The 17,182-nt window shown below is 45.4% G+C and overlaps 1 protein-coding gene across 8 annotated transcripts in view; it reads left to right on the top strand.

Moving 5' to 3' along the window:
- The window catches only part of SFMBT2 (Scm like with four mbt domains 2), a 123,942-nt gene extending 118,102 nt beyond the window's left edge, over positions 1 to 5,840 (top strand). For all 8 annotated transcript variants that reach the window (XM_060192130.1, XM_060192128.1, XM_060192126.1 and 5 more), the window contains exon 21: positions 1,811 to 5,840. In XM_060192130.1, coding sequence (XP_060048113.1) covers positions 1,811 to 1,951 — 141 coding nt within the window. In that variant the 3' untranslated portion in view covers positions 1,952 to 5,840. The remainder of the gene's footprint in view (positions 1 to 1,810) is intronic.
- The last annotated feature ends 11,342 nt before the right edge of the window (positions 5,841 to 17,182 follow it).

Below are 17,182 nucleotides of genomic sequence, written 5' to 3'. Positions count from 1 at the left end.
TGGGGGTGCCTACTGGATTAAGTGCACAGAGTATGAAGCGCAAGGACACACACACAAGGATCCTGGTTTGAACCCCCAGCTCCCTACCTGCAGGGGGTCACTTAACAAGCAGGTTAAGCTTCTTTATTTTTCCCTCCCCTCTCAATTTCTTTCTGTCCTCGCCAATAAAATGGAAAAAATGGCCACCAAGAGCAGTGGATTCATAGTGCCGGCAACGAGCCCCAGCAACAACCATGGAGGGAGAGAGAGAGAGAGAGAGAAAGAAAGAGATTGAGAGAGAGAGGGGGAAAGAGAGAGAGAGGAAGGAAGGAAGGAAGAGAGAAAGAAAAAAATAAGCTATTTCTGTGGCCCTTCTGGCATGGGATCCTGGGGCCCAGTCACATATCTCACATTCTCTGTCCTTGGGCTATGACCCCTCAGAACCTCATTTCTTTCCTCTGGAAATAGAATAATTCCCTGGTGAAGAGAAAGGGGGTTCAGTTATACTTAATCACCCCATCAAATGAGGCCTATATGAATAAACCCTGTTACTGCCAGAGGCAAGCTGGGGAGGCGATACCCAGTCTGGCCCTCTTAGTGCTTTGGGATGGCCCTCTCTGCACCCTCTTCCTGCGGTGGATGTAACTTAGCAGTCATTTAGCAAACATCTTTTTTCTCTCATATATATATATATATATATATATATATATATATTAATAGAAACAGATAAATTGTGAAGATTCCCCCCTGTAAGTGGGGACTGAGAGCTTGAACCAGATCCTTGCTCATGGTAGTATGTGTGCCACCACCCAACTTCTTTTTAAACATTAAAAAAATTTTTTTTTAATTTTATTTATTTTCCCGTTTGTTGCCCTTTTTATTGTTGTTATTGTTGTTGCTGATGCCATCTTTGTTGGATAGGACAGAGAGAAATGGAGATAGGAGGGAAAGACAGAGAGGGGAAGAGAAAGATAGACACCTCAGACCTGCTTCACTGCCTGTGAAGTGACTCCCCTGCAGGTGAGGAGCTGGGGGCTCAAACCAGCATCCTTACACTGGTCCTTGCGCTTCATACCACGTGCGCTTAACCCACTGTGCTATAGCCTGATTCCCACATCACCCAACTTCTTAAACACCTTCATTATGTGACTCCTGTGTACAGATACAGAACTAAGTTAAGATAAAACCTAGAGAGGGAGCTCTAGAAGATACCGCAGGGATCTAACATAGTCAAGCATTTGTGTGTCTAAACCTGTGTATTTGAACCAGGGGTAGGTCAGCAGTGGAGCACAGTCCTTGCACACCTGAAACCCTGGGTTCAATCCCCAGCAGTGCCATATGTCAGAACTGAGTGGAACCTTGGTCTCCTTCAACATAAATAAGATCACCCGAGCCATTTTCCTCTCTCTGGGGAGAGCTGTGCTGTGTGCCTGGCTTATCTCTCTGGTGCCTCCTCAGCATTCTGAAAGTGAAAAGGCAGGGAAGAGAGTAAGACAGCTTTTTCTTTGATTCAGAAATGAAGTCACAGCAGAGCCAGGGAGGCCTAATCCAGGGCATATCCCCTCCCAGCAAGGGGGAAGGTGCCAGGGAGACAATTCAGATCCAACAGCTCCCATTCCAGCATCAGCTCTCTAAGCCAGGGCCTGTGGGTTTTTGGGGGGCAGTGAGAATTTTCTCTGCAAAGAGATTTGATGACCTTGGCCACCCTTGAGCCAGACAGGCATCCCTGCCTGCTCTCTTCATAACCTCAGTGGGGCTGGAGAGTGACATGGGCTTGGGCCTCCACCCCACACACCACCGCCTGGCCTCTTAACAGGTCTTTCTCCCACAGGACATCGACGGCCAGGCGCTCCTGCTGCTGACGCTGCCCACTGTTCAGGAGTGCATGGAGCTGAAGCTGGGCCCCGCCATCAAGCTGTGCCACCAGATCGAGCGGGTGAAGGTGGCCTTCTATGCCCAGTATGCCAACTGACCTTGGAGCAGGGTCTTCTCTGCTCGGGCAGCAGTCTTTGAGAACCAAGGTGAAGTGGGTGTTTCTGGAACGTCCTGGAAGAACAGCCAGCAGTGGGTTCTGCTGTGCTCAGGAACTGTTCCTGAGACCACTTTCCCACCCACCCTCCATCCTGTGTCCACAGTGGAGTTTGGTGGGGACACCTTTCTCAAGCACATTGCTAGGCTGTGATTCACGTCCACACAGAGAGGTCAGTCTGCATTGCAGAAAGCCAGGGAGGGGAGAATGACCATGTAGGGACTCAGCTTCCTGAGGGTGAGGACATCTGGAGAGGCCTCCTCTTGGCAGGGTGTTGTGGGAGCTCAAGTGTCTCAATACCGTGATTTAATTGTGAGCAGATCTGGGATGCTCCCCCCCCCACACACCTCGAGTCTCTTGGGAAAGCCTCAGAGTGGAAAGGATGTGGTAGGAAGGAGTTTGGCACAAACCAGCAAGGTCCCTGTAGCAGGCAGGCTGGGGAGGGTCTCCCTCTGGGCCCCCATCTCTTGAGAGACATGATGGGACACAGTCTGAGTCACATGCCTCAGCTGATTGCCAGCTCTGTGGTGTCAGGGGACATGGGTTCACTATGGACCCCCAGGAGAAGGGGGTAAGTGGTTGCCAGAGTGTATCCAGGGGCTTCTGACCCTGGAGCTCCTGCAGCTCATTTCAATTTGGGGTCTCTGCTGCCATCTCCTGAATTCGGAAGCCACCTACAGAGAAGCTGCGTGTCAGCTCTGCAAAGTGGTGGCTGTTTGGAACCAGACGCTCCTGTGTCTGAGTCACAGGTTCAACTCCATTCAACACACCCTCCACTGTCCTGAGAGCCATGTCCAGACGCCTGGATACTATTCCCTACAGGAGTGGCTGTGCCCCACTAGTGCCCTTCCATCAGTTTTGGAAGCTCCAGGACCTGACATCGTACTCACCTCCTTCACAGATTCAACCCATTGTAAGTTGGAACTGTTTCTTGGATGCACCCAGTCTGAGTGCCCACACTCACCTTCAAGGCTGCGTGTTGTGTGGCTGAGATGTTTGTGTCTCCCCTACAGGAAAGACACTCAGCATCTGGTGGACTGACAGCGCTACTGGGTGTGTGGCCATGAGGAACAGCAGTGCCCTTGTGGTCCCTTCAGGTTTCTCTCTGAAGCTCAAATGTTTCCATCTGTCAGCTTTTGTTCTAAAGGGCTGAGCCCTGTGTCTCTAGCTCTGTCCCTCACTGGAAAGGGGGTGTCTGTCAGAATTGGGGGTGAGCATCTTGCCTGTACTGCCTCATTTCCGAATCTCTGCTGTGGCCTTTGCAACCATTTGTAACAGAGACAGGGAACTTGGTGGCTGCCAACTAATACCATCCTCTGCCCATTCTTGTGATGGCATGAAGGAACAGGGGGAGACTGGTACCTTCTCTTTTGGCCATCTCTAGAACCTTTCAGGCCATCCAGGAGGCCCCCGGGCAACTAAGGAAAGACAACCAAGCACCCAGTTGGAGCAGATTCTCTGACGGTGCCTCCCCCAGCTCAGTCTCTGTGGAAACCAGGCATGTCATCAGTTCTGCGTGTGTCAGGAGAAGAGGCCAGCCAGGGCTGTCATTGGGGACCTCTTCATGTGTCCTACCCATCCTCCAGGGAGCTCAGACATTTCAGAAGCAAGAAGATGCTCTTTCACCCGAGAGAGCGTGCACCTCAATGTGCACAAGGCCCTGGGCTCACACACTGCGCCAGACTTGGAAACATGACGAGAAGATGCTTTTGCCTTCAACTTGAAGTTCTTGGGAATTCCAACTCCCCTGTGGCTGGTGTCAACAGTAGGTCCTCTCCTGAAAGGAAGGAGATGCTCACTGTTGGTCCCCCCTCGCCCCAACTTCTGGCTTAGAAATAGGGCTGGGTCCCTGGAGTGTGTGGCTGTGTCCTTGCCTCTTACCACAGTATACCTGATTTGGCACATGTACCCCAATACCACCGCAGCTCTGAGCGATACATTGCTTGGACCCTAAAAGCACCATGTGACCCCCTGCATCCCCACTGCCTCTCTAATGACACTTTGGGACCAGACTCCCTTCTTCTGGATCCCAGGTCCTGCAGATGGCATGACTCCTGCAACCAGCCGAGAAGAATCATACCCTCTTCCTTCCGGGCGGATACCCCTTGGCCTGTGCAGTGTGTTTGGCTTGAGAAGCAGAAATACCACCTCAGCTAATGACAGCCATCCCTCACAACAGCACCCAAAACCAGGGAGTTTCAGCCTTGTCAATCCTTGACTATACTGCACTGGGGGAATGTCCTACACGCCAAAAATATACCAACTTCCCCCCCCCAAAAAAAAAAAAAAGCAACGCATGACTGGCATCCCAGGAGATCATACTTGCTTTTTAAAAATAAAAGAAACAAATCTCTTGCCAGGGGATCACATAGCACGGATAACACCTGCCGGTGTTAGAATGGAAGACACTGGACCCAGGTGGTCATCCCTGCACTCAGGTTGACTCCCTATATTCGCTTTGATCTGTTCTTCGAGTTAAAACACCTCATACCTTCATTGCTGCCACCTCCCACCCTCCTGGAAGGTGGATTTTTTTGGGGGAGACTGGTCTCTCTCCATTTCATTCAGAGCGTGTTGAAGAAAAGGCAAGCTCTGAGGTTTATTTGCCTCTTTATCTGCTACCAAACACCCTTTCCTAAGAGCTGTGTGCCCTTGTTTTGGAAGCACTAGAGGTTTCATGCTTCCTTGTTAAACTACTCATTTATTTCTGTACATAGAGCTCAGAGAACTCAGTCCTGTTAAAAACCTCTCTGTTGTGGTTTGAGCTTCACAGTTGTCTTTGGGCAAAAATGGTGAGTCTAGGCTGCAGTATTCTTTTGTCTTTAGAAAGCTATGCTGGAGTGTGCAGCTGGTTGAAGGGGAAATTAAAGTTAAGAGATCCATGGTTTTTAAGGAAGACATTGTTAACGGATTTGCGTGTGGTCTCTTGGATTCAAGAACCAAATAGCAGGAGAGAGCCACCCTTGGCAACTCTTAGAAGTCATCGGCTTTCTTACTCATTCAGTATTTCTGTTCACAAGTTTTTCAGAAGTTGCTTTACTCTCTTTAAGGAGGTTGAATTTTTGAAGTCGATTAATTCTCTTGCTTTTGTCACTCAAGGTGGCTTACAAGTATCCAAACAGGATGGATAAAATGGAATCGTGCTATTTCAGACCATTTTATTTGCCTAAACAAACCAAAACAAGGTGCTGCCTCTGTTATGGTTGAAAAGGTCTCAGTTTCTGCTGAGCTGATACTCATGAGTCAGCAGTTTCCTGAGCTGTGGGTCTCCTGACTGCTGGTTCTGGTTCAAATGGTCTGATTGGGGTATAGTACCAGTGTTTGTCTGTCACACAGCCACACTAAAGAAAAGGTAAAGTTTTGGAGCAGTCGCTTACTAGGAATCACCTTCAGATAGGAAATCAGAGGCAAAAATCTTGGAAATGACAGAAAAACTAAAATTGGTTTGTTTCATTATCCAAAAAGAAGTTGGCGTGATGTGAAGAAAGCCTAAACTTTTCCTGGCAGTGAAGGGCAGAAGCCCTTTGCCACCCTGCATTCCGGTTTGCATAGTCTACATTCAAGTTTGATTCCTATCTTGTGCATATGTTTTGGTGTGTGAAAAGGGGAAACATTCATGTTTTTGCTTTTGAGATTTGCAGGTCAAAGGGCATGTGGTTGGTTTGCTGTAAGATTATATCCTGTATATATGTCTTCATGTAAATAAGTGGAAGTCTATTATCAGAGTTATATTTTAATTTTTATTCTAAATAAAAACACCCTTTTTACTTAAAAAAAAGTGTAAGCACCATTGTTAATAAAGCAGAAATAAATTTGGTGGTGGTATTCAGAATCTTTGTGTGGAAGATGCTTTAATATTTTCAGAATTGCATTAGGGTTATCTGATTCATATTTTTTTTTTCCTGACAAGGAAACAAGATCTCATACTTACAGGTTAGTAATAACCCTGCTTTCAAAGTCCTGTGTGCCCTCTCAGAGAACATCTGGCTCTGGAACATTCTATTCAAAGCACTTGTGTCCATTCTTTTTATTAAAACACCATAATTTATCCTACTTGGCCACCTCCGTGCTTCCATTCATAGTGATTTTAGTTAATGATGCGTGAGTGATTCCTGCTTCTGCATGAATACCTCTGGAGGCAGAAATTTGAAAGCTGAATGTATTGTGAAATACAATGAAAACTGGACACTTTGCCAGACCTTGAAATTGAGTGGACCCAGGCAAAGAAGATATCCACATTTCTCTATGTTACCACTACAAAGCTGTTTGTAATTCTTCGGAGATCAGCTGGGACTGCTGATGCCTTTCAGTTCTTTCAGAGTTCCTGCCTTTTTGTCCTGATGTTTTAGTTCAAGTCTGAGATGTTGTCTGCTTAAACTAGAAAGTCCAGGACTATATTAAAAAATGCTGTTTACATGGATGTGACCATGGGTCACTCTGATGTAATGACATTTTATCAGTGAAGTAAAAATACTATGTAGATGGACCACAGAGATTTTTTAAAAGGGATAATTTACTGTTGCTTTGCTTTATTTTATTTTGCTTTTGTTTTGTGTTGCCAGGAATAAACCCAGGGCCTGAAGTTTGTGTAATATAGCAGAGCTGCTTCCTGAGCCCCTCTCCACTTTTTTTTTTTAAAGCTGTCCTTCGTGGGAGTTGGGGGAGGGAATAATAAAGCATTGTTCCATGGGGACTGGGTGGTAGTGCACCTGGTTAAGTGCACATAGTACTAAGCTCAAGAACCTGGGCAAGGATCTAAGTTCGAGTCCCTGACTCCCCCACCTGCAGAGGGGAAGCTTCAAGCAGTGAAGCAGGTTGACAGATGTCTCTCTTTCTCCCTCTCTACCCACCCCCCAATTTCTCTTTGCCCTATTCAATAAAATGAAAGAAAATAAAGAAAATGACCACCAGGAGCAGTGGCTTCATAGGCGATGAACCCCAGTGATAACCCTGGAGGCAATAAAGCACTGTTCTGCCCTTCATGGTACTCTACCATTCATGTACTGCCTAGGCTCAAACCCAGGCGCCCATGCTTGGTAAGGTGTGCACTCTACCCGTTGAACCACCTCTCAAGTCTTAGGGCATGATTTCAAGAGGTGTTTATGATGTACTTGGCTTTGTTTTTCCTCCTCCCATGTTGAAGTTGCCTCAACCTGGAATTCCACTGGGTAAAATGTCAACTTATGTATGTAGCCTTATCCTTAAGATATTTCTAGGGGCCTCCCTTTGCCCTGGGGGCTGCCATTACTATATTCACATGTGCACTGTGCACTTAGGAATATATTTTGGTGATGTCCAGCCATCATCTGGAGTGGGGGAAACCTACCAGCTTCTTGTACATTCAGGTAACCTATCTCAGTTACTTTACAATATAGGTCGGATGTTCAAAGTGAAAAATTCCTTTCTGGCTTGAAAGCAGTGTGTGGACATGATAGCAAATTCGGAAGCTGGGACCAGGCGGTGGCACACCTGGTCCGTGCACACACTACAGTGCACAAGGACCCGAGTTCAAGTCTCTGAGAGCTTTGTGAGTAGTGAAGCAGGGCTGCAGGTGTCTGTCTCTCTCCCTCTCTATATCCCCCTACCCTCTCAATTTCTGGCTGTCTCTATCCAATAAATAAAGATTTTAAAAAAAGAAAATTTGGAAGCTGACCACAAATACTTTTCATTTTAAGTGGCTCCATGCATTCTAAGGTCAGTCAGTGTGACATGTTAGTGCTACCCGTTTGGCTTCTAAAAATATTTTTTCTGTATTTGCTTTCATATCTACACATTTGATAAAATCTTAGAGATGGAATTGAAACACCATTTATTATTTATTCTATTTCTCGCCTAACTCAGAGGTAAGCACAATTCTGATTTTGATATGATTTTTGATTGTTGTTGTCACTGTGCCTTCAACCACTCCACACTGACTTTTTCAGAAAGAGACAGAAGGAAGGACACCACTGAACTCAAACATCCCCCAGAGTCAGGGGTGGGGTGGGGTGGGAGGCTTGAACCTGGGTGGTGTATATGGCAAAACAGACTCCTTCTGGGTGAGCTATATTGCTAGTCCTTTCTTATAATTTTGAATGTGATTTTTTTTTATACCAGTACATCTCTGTATATGTAGCAATAATAATGTTCCTCACAATATTTTTATCTAGTGGTAGGGTTTTCCTTTAGGAGTTTTTATGCTTTTTTCCCCACCAGGATTATTGCTGAGTGCCTGTGTGACTCCACTGTTCCAAGTGACCCATTTTTCCCCAAAAAAGTATATAAACATTTTTAATAATGCCATTTTACTTTTTAAATGTTTAGTAGTGATTTGATAGCGAATTACAAAATTATAAGATAACAGGGTATAATTCCCCATCATTCCCACCACCAAAGTTCTGTACCCCCCCACACACAGTAACCAACATAGGTCTCCCAAGGTTAGAGATATGGGTTGAATATATATATATTTCTATTTTCAAGTTCATGTGTTTCAGTCCTTAGTATTCCACATATGAATAAAATCGTCCTATAGTTGTCCTTCCCGTTCTTTTTCACTGCTAAGTAACATTCCATTGAATTTCAAAGAGCATTGAGAGAGAGAGGCTCTGATACTGGTGCTGAGGATTGAACCTGGGACCTCTGGGGTCTCAGGTATGTAAGTTGGTGCTCTAAAAAGGATGAACTAACTCCCAGACTCTGGTCTCATCATTTTAGACTAAGCATGCTGAATTCCTTAGAAAATGCTGTTAGTGTATTCAGTAGAATTGAATCAGGTTTATGGGAAAGCCGGAGAGACATGACCTATCCTGTAAAGTCTTTTAACCAGAAAATGCTGTCTTTATTTACTTATGCAGTTTCTAAGTCCTTCCATAAGTTTATGATGTCTTTACCTATACAAGTAGTGTACATATTTTGTTAAGTATCATCTCCATGTATTTAATAACTTTGCTTTTTTCAACACTGTTCTATTAACTGTTACTGAGAGCTTGTGATTTTTCATATACTAGCATCCTATCCAGAAACTCCAGTGAACTCAGCTGAAAGGAATTTCCATCCTGAATGGTTTCTTTAGCATTCAGTAATTTTTAACATAGTTTATTTTATATTTATTTCATTTTATTTATTTTTAAGAAATTTATTCCCTTTTGTTGCCCTTGTTTCATTGTTATTGTTCTTGATGTCGTTGCTGTTGGATAGGAAAGAGAGAAATGGAGAGAGGAGGGGAAGACAGAGAGGGGGAGAGAAAGACAGACACCTGCAGACCTGCTTCACTGCTTGTGAAGTGACTCCCCTGCAGGTGGGGAGCCAGGGGCTCGAACTGTGATTCTTCCGCCGATCCTTGCGGTTTGCGCCACGTGCACTTAACCGGCTATGCTACCACCCGACTTCCATTTATTTTATTTTTTTATCATAGTCAAGGCTTCACCATTATGAGCCAACTTTTTGAGAGAGAGCGACTCAGAGAGAGAAGACACAGCACAGAAGCTTCTTCCCGAAGTGCTCTTGCACACTCAGTACCAAGGGCTCAAACTCAGGACGCCCCCAAGGCAAGGCAGGTCCCCTGCCAGGTAAGCTGACTCGCTGGCCCCTAGCATTCGCAGTCTTTTATTATAATTAAGGTGAAACAGACCTCAGCATTGAAGCTCTCTTCAGTGGGATGGGGGCCAGGTTGGAATCTGGGTTGCATACATGGTAAAAGCAGCGTCCTATCCAAGTGACCCACATTAGATCATTTTTTTATAGTTTTAGAAATTTGATTTTTCAAGGTCACTTTGAGTGGGACTTTCTGCACCTGTTTCTCTTTTCCTCTTGTGTTTATAGAATTAATGGTGCACTTTTGTCCATACCACTGTTGGCATTTCCATGGGACCATCCACCTTATTTTTCCATTTCGTGATTTTCCTTTGTCTCATCCTAGTTCTGTGTTGAGAGCAGAGGCTGTGTCTGCATGTTTCAGCATAGAGCCGTCTTGGCATGAACACTCTCAGGTGTTACCATTGAAAAAAATTCTCCCAGGCAGCAGCAGATGCTATTCGCACATGTTCTGAGAATGAAACTAAACTTTGCATTATTATCAGGACTATTTAGAATTGAGATCTTTCCTATGTATCAATAACTGTTCTGAAATGTATTGACCCCTAAATAAATAAAAAGAAAAAAATGAGGTTTCCAGCCCCTGAAAATGCATCTTGGCATGAGTTTCACTTGTTACCCTTCCCAAGAGCTGACATTTCTAAATGTCTCTTCTGCATAGTTTAGCTCTTTGCAGAACCTTGCTTTTCTACAAATAGTTCAAGGCAACTGCTTTGCCTGGACTCTCTGACTTCTCATTAGCTCTGTGGCTGAGAGGTGGCCTTGGGGCACTGTTACAGAGTGTATGTATGTGTAGGAGGGGATGCTAGTCATGCTTCATCTGCCCCCCAGGGCAGAGCCCCCCCCTCTGCTGATGCCCTGGATTAGACCTGAGTGCTTAAACACTGTATATAGGCATTTTACCAAGTGCCACCAAAGATCAGACCCACTTAAAACACAGCGTCCTTAGCATCCAAAGGGACTCATCTGTGCTGTCCTGGTAGGAGTTTACTGCAAATAAAACATAGTACAGTGTTTTGAGATAGCTCATACAGTAGAGTGCATGCCTTGACTATGCTCTAGATGCTAGGTTTGCTCCCTGGTACCACATATGAGCACCATGTGTGGGGTTTTTTTTGTTTGTTTGTTTGTTTGTTTTTTACCAGAGCACTGTTCAGCTCTGGCTTATGTTGGTGCGAGGGGATTGAACCTGGGACTTTGAAGCCTCAGGCATGAGAGTCTATTTGCATAACCATTATGCTATCTACCCTCCACCCCGTGTGTGGTATTAAGGAAGCTCCGTGGATGGTGGTGCAGTGCTGTTGTGTCTCTCCTTCTGTCCTCATCCTCTATCAAAAAAGAAAGGAGAGAGAGATGTAGGGTGGGGATGACACCATAATCACCAAAATGATCTTTTGAGCATTTGCTATGTGCCAAGGGTGTTGCTAACCTCTAGGAGTGATGGACACTCCTAACTGGCTGGCATGTGGAGGTTCAGATAGAAAATAGTTCATTATGACACAGAAGGTTGAGTGCTTGTCTTCTTTGTTGTGGTTCTGGGACTTTGTTGCTACAGGTTGATTTTCAGATGGAGAGAGAAAAGGAAGAGAAGGAAAGGTGTGCTGAAGCTTCTCCCAGGGCCTTGAGTACAGACTCAAAGATCGCGGTCATGGCCGAGCAGGCACCTCAGGATGACTGTCTCTTAAGTGTTCACTTTGCCACCAGGGTTATGACTGGAACTCTGCACCTGCACCACACGTCCACCACTCCCAGGGGCTATTTTTTCCATTTTTCTTTCTTTCATTTGATAGGTTAGAGAGAGATTGCGAGGGGAAGAGGAAGGAGAGGGATAGAGACAACCTGCAGCTTTGCTTCACCGCTTGTGAAGCTTCCCCTGCAGGTGGGTATAGGAGGTTTGAACCCAGGTCCGTGCACTTGATCATGTGTGCATTTAGCTGGGTGTACCACCACAGTTGAGTGCAGGTCTCAACTGTGCCCGAAGCCCTGGGTTTGAACCCTGCACCACCTGGAAGCATCATGTGGGGCACCAGGAGGAGCTTCTTGGATGGCAGCACTATGCTGTGGTCTCTCCCTCTCCTAAGTGTAGTAGAGGATCCAGGTAGCTGGGGAGGTGACTCTTAGGTAGAGTACAGACCTTACCTGCCAGACACCCTCCCTGGGTTTAAACAACAGACAAAATGAGTGGGAACTCCCTAGATGATGGAGCAGTGCTTTGCTCTTCTCTCTCCCTCTCTCTCTCTCTCTCTCTCTCTCTCTCTGTCTCTCTCCTTTTCTCTCATTCTATGAGTTAATTTACAAAAGGAGAATCCTTAGAGGATCCAATAAATCAGAAACTTAGAATATTCCAGAAAGGGTATTTTCAGCACACAAACTGTGCTGAGGCATTTGCCAAATACTTGCTGATGGTGGAATTCAGCCTGCAGATTGGAGGCCTGCCGCCTAGCTCATTGCCAAGCCTGTTTGAGAGCAGCAAGCGATGAAGCAAAGGGACATTCATTCAGTGGGCCTTTGTGAAGGCCGTGGTGCTTGGTTAAGGCAGCTCCAGCAAAGGAGGTAACATAATGGTTATACAAAAAGACTTTCAGGGAGTTGGGCTGTAGCACAGCGGGTTAAGCGTACGTGGCGCAAAGCGCAAGGCCCGGCATGGCATAAGGATCCCGGTTCGAGCCCCCGGCTCCCCACCTTCAGGGGAGTTGCTTCACAAGCGGTGAAGCAGGTCTGTAGGTGTTTATCTTTCTCTTCCCCCTCTCTGTCTTCCCCTCCTCTCTCCATTTCTCTCTGTCCTATCTGACAATGATATCAACAACAATAAAAAACAAGGGCAACAAAAAGAAAAAAAAAAGACTTTCATGCCTAAAGCCCTGGAACCCCAGGTTCAACCCCCTGCATAAGCATAAGCCAGAGCTGAGCAGTGCTCTGGTGTTAAAACACACACACACACACACACACACACACACACACACACACGCAGGGTAGAGTATAATGATTATGCAACAGAAGTTCTTTTTTTTTATCTTTTTTTATGTTTATTTCCTTTTTGTTGCCCTTGTTTTTTGTTGTTGTTCGTTGTTGGATAGGACAGAGAGAAATGGAGAGAGGAGGGGAAGACAGAGGGGGAGAGAAAGACAGACACCTGCAGACCTGCTTCACCGCTTGTGAAGCGACTCCCCTGCAGGTGGGGAGCCGGGGGCTCGAACCGGGATCCTTATGCCGGTGAAACAACAGAAGTTCTTGAAGCTCTTATAGGTCCTAGGTTCAACCCCCAATACCACCCTCAGAACTGAGCAGTACTCTTGATCTTGAAAAAAAATGCACACCTCTACTGGGCAAGAAGGGAACTTAGGACACTAAGTGTGGACATACGGTGGGCTGGAGTCAAAGGATTTTTTTTTCAGCTTAGTGATCTTTGAAAACTATTTCCAGAGTTGGGAAAATTGGTTTTGAATATTGGCAAGTGATGGTCCACACTCTCAATGCCCTCGCAACATAGCACACCCATGTGAGATGTTTTACCTATGGTTCAGGCTTCAGCATTAAAATAATATTTAAGATTGTGTAGCTGGGATGAAATCCAGTACTTAGGCTTCAGGCCAGAGGAGGGAGAGAGGACGTGGGGAGGGAGCACAACACACACACACACACACACACACACACACGGCTTATATTCCTGATTAAGACCTGATTAAGTCTCCTTCCGTTTTCAATGGAAATGCCACCCTGCAGGTCCTTCTGGTGTATGGGAAGTCAAACTGTCTTATGAAATTATGCAGAAGTTGACAGCCTTTAAACAAATAGAGAGGGGAATCACAGGAGAGTAAGCAATCATCTGGCCATATGGAAGTGACAAATCACAGTATTTTCCCTCAGAGTCCATGCAACATGCAGAAGACCAAGTACATAACCCAGCAGGGCCGGTGACATTCCTCTGGCAGCTCCTGTTGGCAAGCTCCTTCATCATGCTTTTCTATTTCGCAGTTTATAAGGCAGGCACTCACTTCAGCTTAAAGCCAATCAGGACATTCTGTGAAAGTCTGGCTTTTGTACCAAGTGCCATGAGGAACTCTTGGAGATGCAGAGCCGTTGAGGACACTGCTTTGCATTATGGTTTCTTCGTGTTGGAGTTTGTTCTGATCTTTTGTCGCCTGTTACTGTATGTAGAAATCTTGTTCCTAACAGAGAAAACTTTAGCTCTGCTGAAATGCTGTGACATGCTGGGCAGGATCTTAGTAAGATCCGTGGACTTGTCTGGGGATGTGCTGGGAATTCCCGCGGCAGTGCGGCAGTGTGGCAATATGGGTCCTGATGGTGCCTCGGTCTTTATTCATTGGCTGAGTGTTCTCACCTGACCTGGAGCTCAGGAGGATTTGGGGAGTAGTGAGAGAAGGGGATTTCAATCATTTCAATAGAAGGCAGAACCGGTTCATGCTCTCAAATTAGTTTTCACTGTAAGATCAGTGGCTTTAGTTAGCTCTTGGTTTTTCAATTTATTCATCTTCCCCAGGCCCTGACTTATCTTCTGAGTTATATTTTGGTTTTTGTAACATTTATCATTTTAAGGTTTATTTTTGAGAGAAGGTGAGAGACAGGAGTGTTTGAACACAGGAACTTAGTAACATGCACACTTTATGGGGGGAGCCCCCAATTGGCCACGTATTTATTTTTATTTGATGTATTTACTGGATAGAGACAGAGGTCGAGAGTGAAGGGAGAAATAGAGACGGAGAGCAAAAGACACCTGTAGCACTGCTTTACTGATCATGAAGTTTTCCTTCTGCAGATGGGGTTGGGGTCTCAAACCTGGGTCTTTGAATATGTGCACTCTACCAGGTGTTCCATCACCCAGATCCCCCTTATTTATTTATTAATAAGAGAAATAGGAAAGAGAACCAGAGCACCACTCTGACACATGCAATGCCAGAACTCAGGGCCTTGTACTTAAAAGTCCAGTGCTTTAGCCACTGAGCCATTGCTGGGGCTGCATTTTATCTATGTCTGTCTATTAATTAATTTATTTATATTTGGTCACTAGGGTTATCACTGGGGCTCAAGTGGCAGTACTACAAATCCACCTCTCCCAATGGCTATTTTTTCCCCTTTCTTTCTATTTTATTGGATAGGACAGAGAAAAGGTGGATGGGGAGGGGCAGATAGGGAGAGAGAAAGAGAGACATCTGAAGACCTGCTTCACCACTCGTGAAATGTACTCCCACTTATGGGGAGCAGGGCTCAAACTCAGGTCCTTGCACATGGTAACATGTATGCTTAACCAGGCGCACACAGCTCAACACCCATTTTTTTTTGGAGTTTTTTTTTTTTTTTAAGATTTAGTTTGTTTTTCCTTTTAAATTTACTGCTTATGAGGGAAAGTGGTACTGGGAATTAACCTAAAAATACCAGGTATGCAAATCTGATCCTCCCTCAGTTAAGCTATTTCCCCAGAAGCTCAAGCTTGGTCTTAGTGTCACTGCCCATCTGGTCCCCTCATAGTGAAAGTTCACACAGAGAGGGGAGCTCACATCCATGTGGCTGTGAGAAAACTGAGCATAAATGGGTGACCAGGAATGGTCATATTTTGTGTGTGTGTGTGTGTAGATTTCCTTAACTTTTTTTATAAAAATCTTTTTTATAAAAAAATATTTTATTTTATTTGGTAGGACAGAGAAATTGAGAGGGAAGAGAGAGACACTTCCAACACTGCCTTACCAATGAAGCTTCTCCCCTGCAGGTGAGGACTGGGGGTTTGAACCCAGACGCTTGCTGTTGGTAACACATGCACTTAATGAGGTGTGCCACTGTTCAACTCCTCCTTGCTTACTTTTATCTTGGTAACTGCCATTTCATGTTTTCCTGTTTCCTACAGAGCTGTGTGTGTCTCGGTTTCTTCCCATATGAAGCTGAAGCCTCTTGCTTATCAGCTTCCCAGATAAGTTTATTAAGAGAATGTTATCGGAGTCTCAGGCAGAGAGATGGGACACACTGAGGCTTGAGTGCAGGAAGCAGTATTTTTATGCCAGCAGATCCAGCCGGACTTGTGTTCACAAAAGACTGGTGCTGGTGCTTGCCCTTTTATACAGCTGTCAACTTCCCCATAGTGACAAGCTTACCAGGCTACTCTTTTCTTTTGTGTATACAGAGAGTGCAACTTGTCTGGGTTATAAGCAGACTCTTAGGCAGAAGCAGCAGATTCTAAGGACACTTTGAAGACAGCAGCAGAAAGCCATTTATGCTGGGAGGATGGGGGAAGATTGCCACCAACTGCCATTTTCTTTGACAAAAATGTTAACCCTTTACAAGCTAACCCTTGCTTGCCTTAGTATAGCTGACATATCAAATGATATTTGTAGTGAAGTTTCCCTCCTGTGGGTGGAGAGCAGGGACTTGATCCCTGGTCCTCGTGCTTGGAAATGTTTGCTCTACTGGGTGTACCAACACCCAGACCCTTGGGACATTTAAAACAAAGCTCGGGCCTTGCAGAGCTCAGGTCTTGAGTGTGTCCACTTTCATGCTCCCACGCTGCTTTTTCACTCAGAGAAAGACCACAGCATCAGAGCTGCCCATGATTCTGAGGCTGGAACATGGCCCATGCACCTTGCATGTAGGCAAGCCACCCAGTGAGCTATCATTTCAGTCCTTAAAAGACCCTTCCTTCCTTGACCCATCCTTCCCCCTTCCTTCCTTCCTTCCTTCCTTCCTTCCTTCCTTCCTTCCTTCCTTCCTTCCTCCCTCCCTCCCTCCCTCCCTCCCTCCCTTCCTTCCTTTTTTCCTTCCTTCCTTCCCTCCTTCTTTTTGTTCTTGATAGTGATAGAGCAAAATAAAGAGGGAAGAGGGAGAGAGAGAGACACCAGCACCTCTGCTTCACCACCCATGAAGTTCTCCCCCCTGCAGGTATGGACTGGGACTTGAACCCAGGTCTTTGTACATTATAATATATATGCTCTACCAAGAGTGCCACCACTGCCTGGCACCCAAAAGACATACACACACATACATTTATTTATTTATTTATTTATTTATTTATCTGATAGAAACAGAGGGAAATTGAAGGGAGAAGGAGATAGGGAGAAAAACAAACACCTGTAGCACTACCTTACAGTTCAAGAAGCTTCCTCACAGGAATTGGGTGGTAGCACAGCGGGTTAAGTGCATGTGGCGCAAAGTGCAAGGACTGGCATAAGGATCCTGGTTCAAGCCCCCGGCTCCCCCCTTGCAGGGGAGTCCCTTCATAGGCAGTGAAGCAGGTCTGTAGGTGTCTTATCTTTTTCTCCCCCTCTCTGTCTTCCCCTCCTCTCTCCATTTCTTTCTGTCCTGTCTAACAAAGACAACATCAATAACAACAATAACTACAACAACAATAAAAAAACAAGGGCAACAAAAGGGAAAATAAATAGATAAATATTAAAAAAGAAAAGAAAAAGCTTCCTCCCTATAGATGGGGACTTGAATACCGAGTCCTTGTGCATTGTAACGTGCTCTCAACCAGGTATTCCACGACTTTTCCTCTAAAGACTGGGCTAAACGTATATGGTGCCAAGCACAGGGACCTGGCAAGGATCCAGGTTCAAGCGGTGAAGCAGGCCTTCTGGTGTCTATTTTTCTCCC

This window comes from Erinaceus europaeus, chromosome 6 (genome assembly GCF_950295315.1).
Source record: "Erinaceus europaeus chromosome 6, mEriEur2.1, whole genome shotgun sequence".
NCBI classification, from domain to species: domain Eukaryota; kingdom Metazoa; phylum Chordata; class Mammalia; order Eulipotyphla; family Erinaceidae; genus Erinaceus; species Erinaceus europaeus.
Note: the sequence above shows the minus strand (reverse complement) of the source record. Positions and strands in the feature narration are given on the sequence as shown.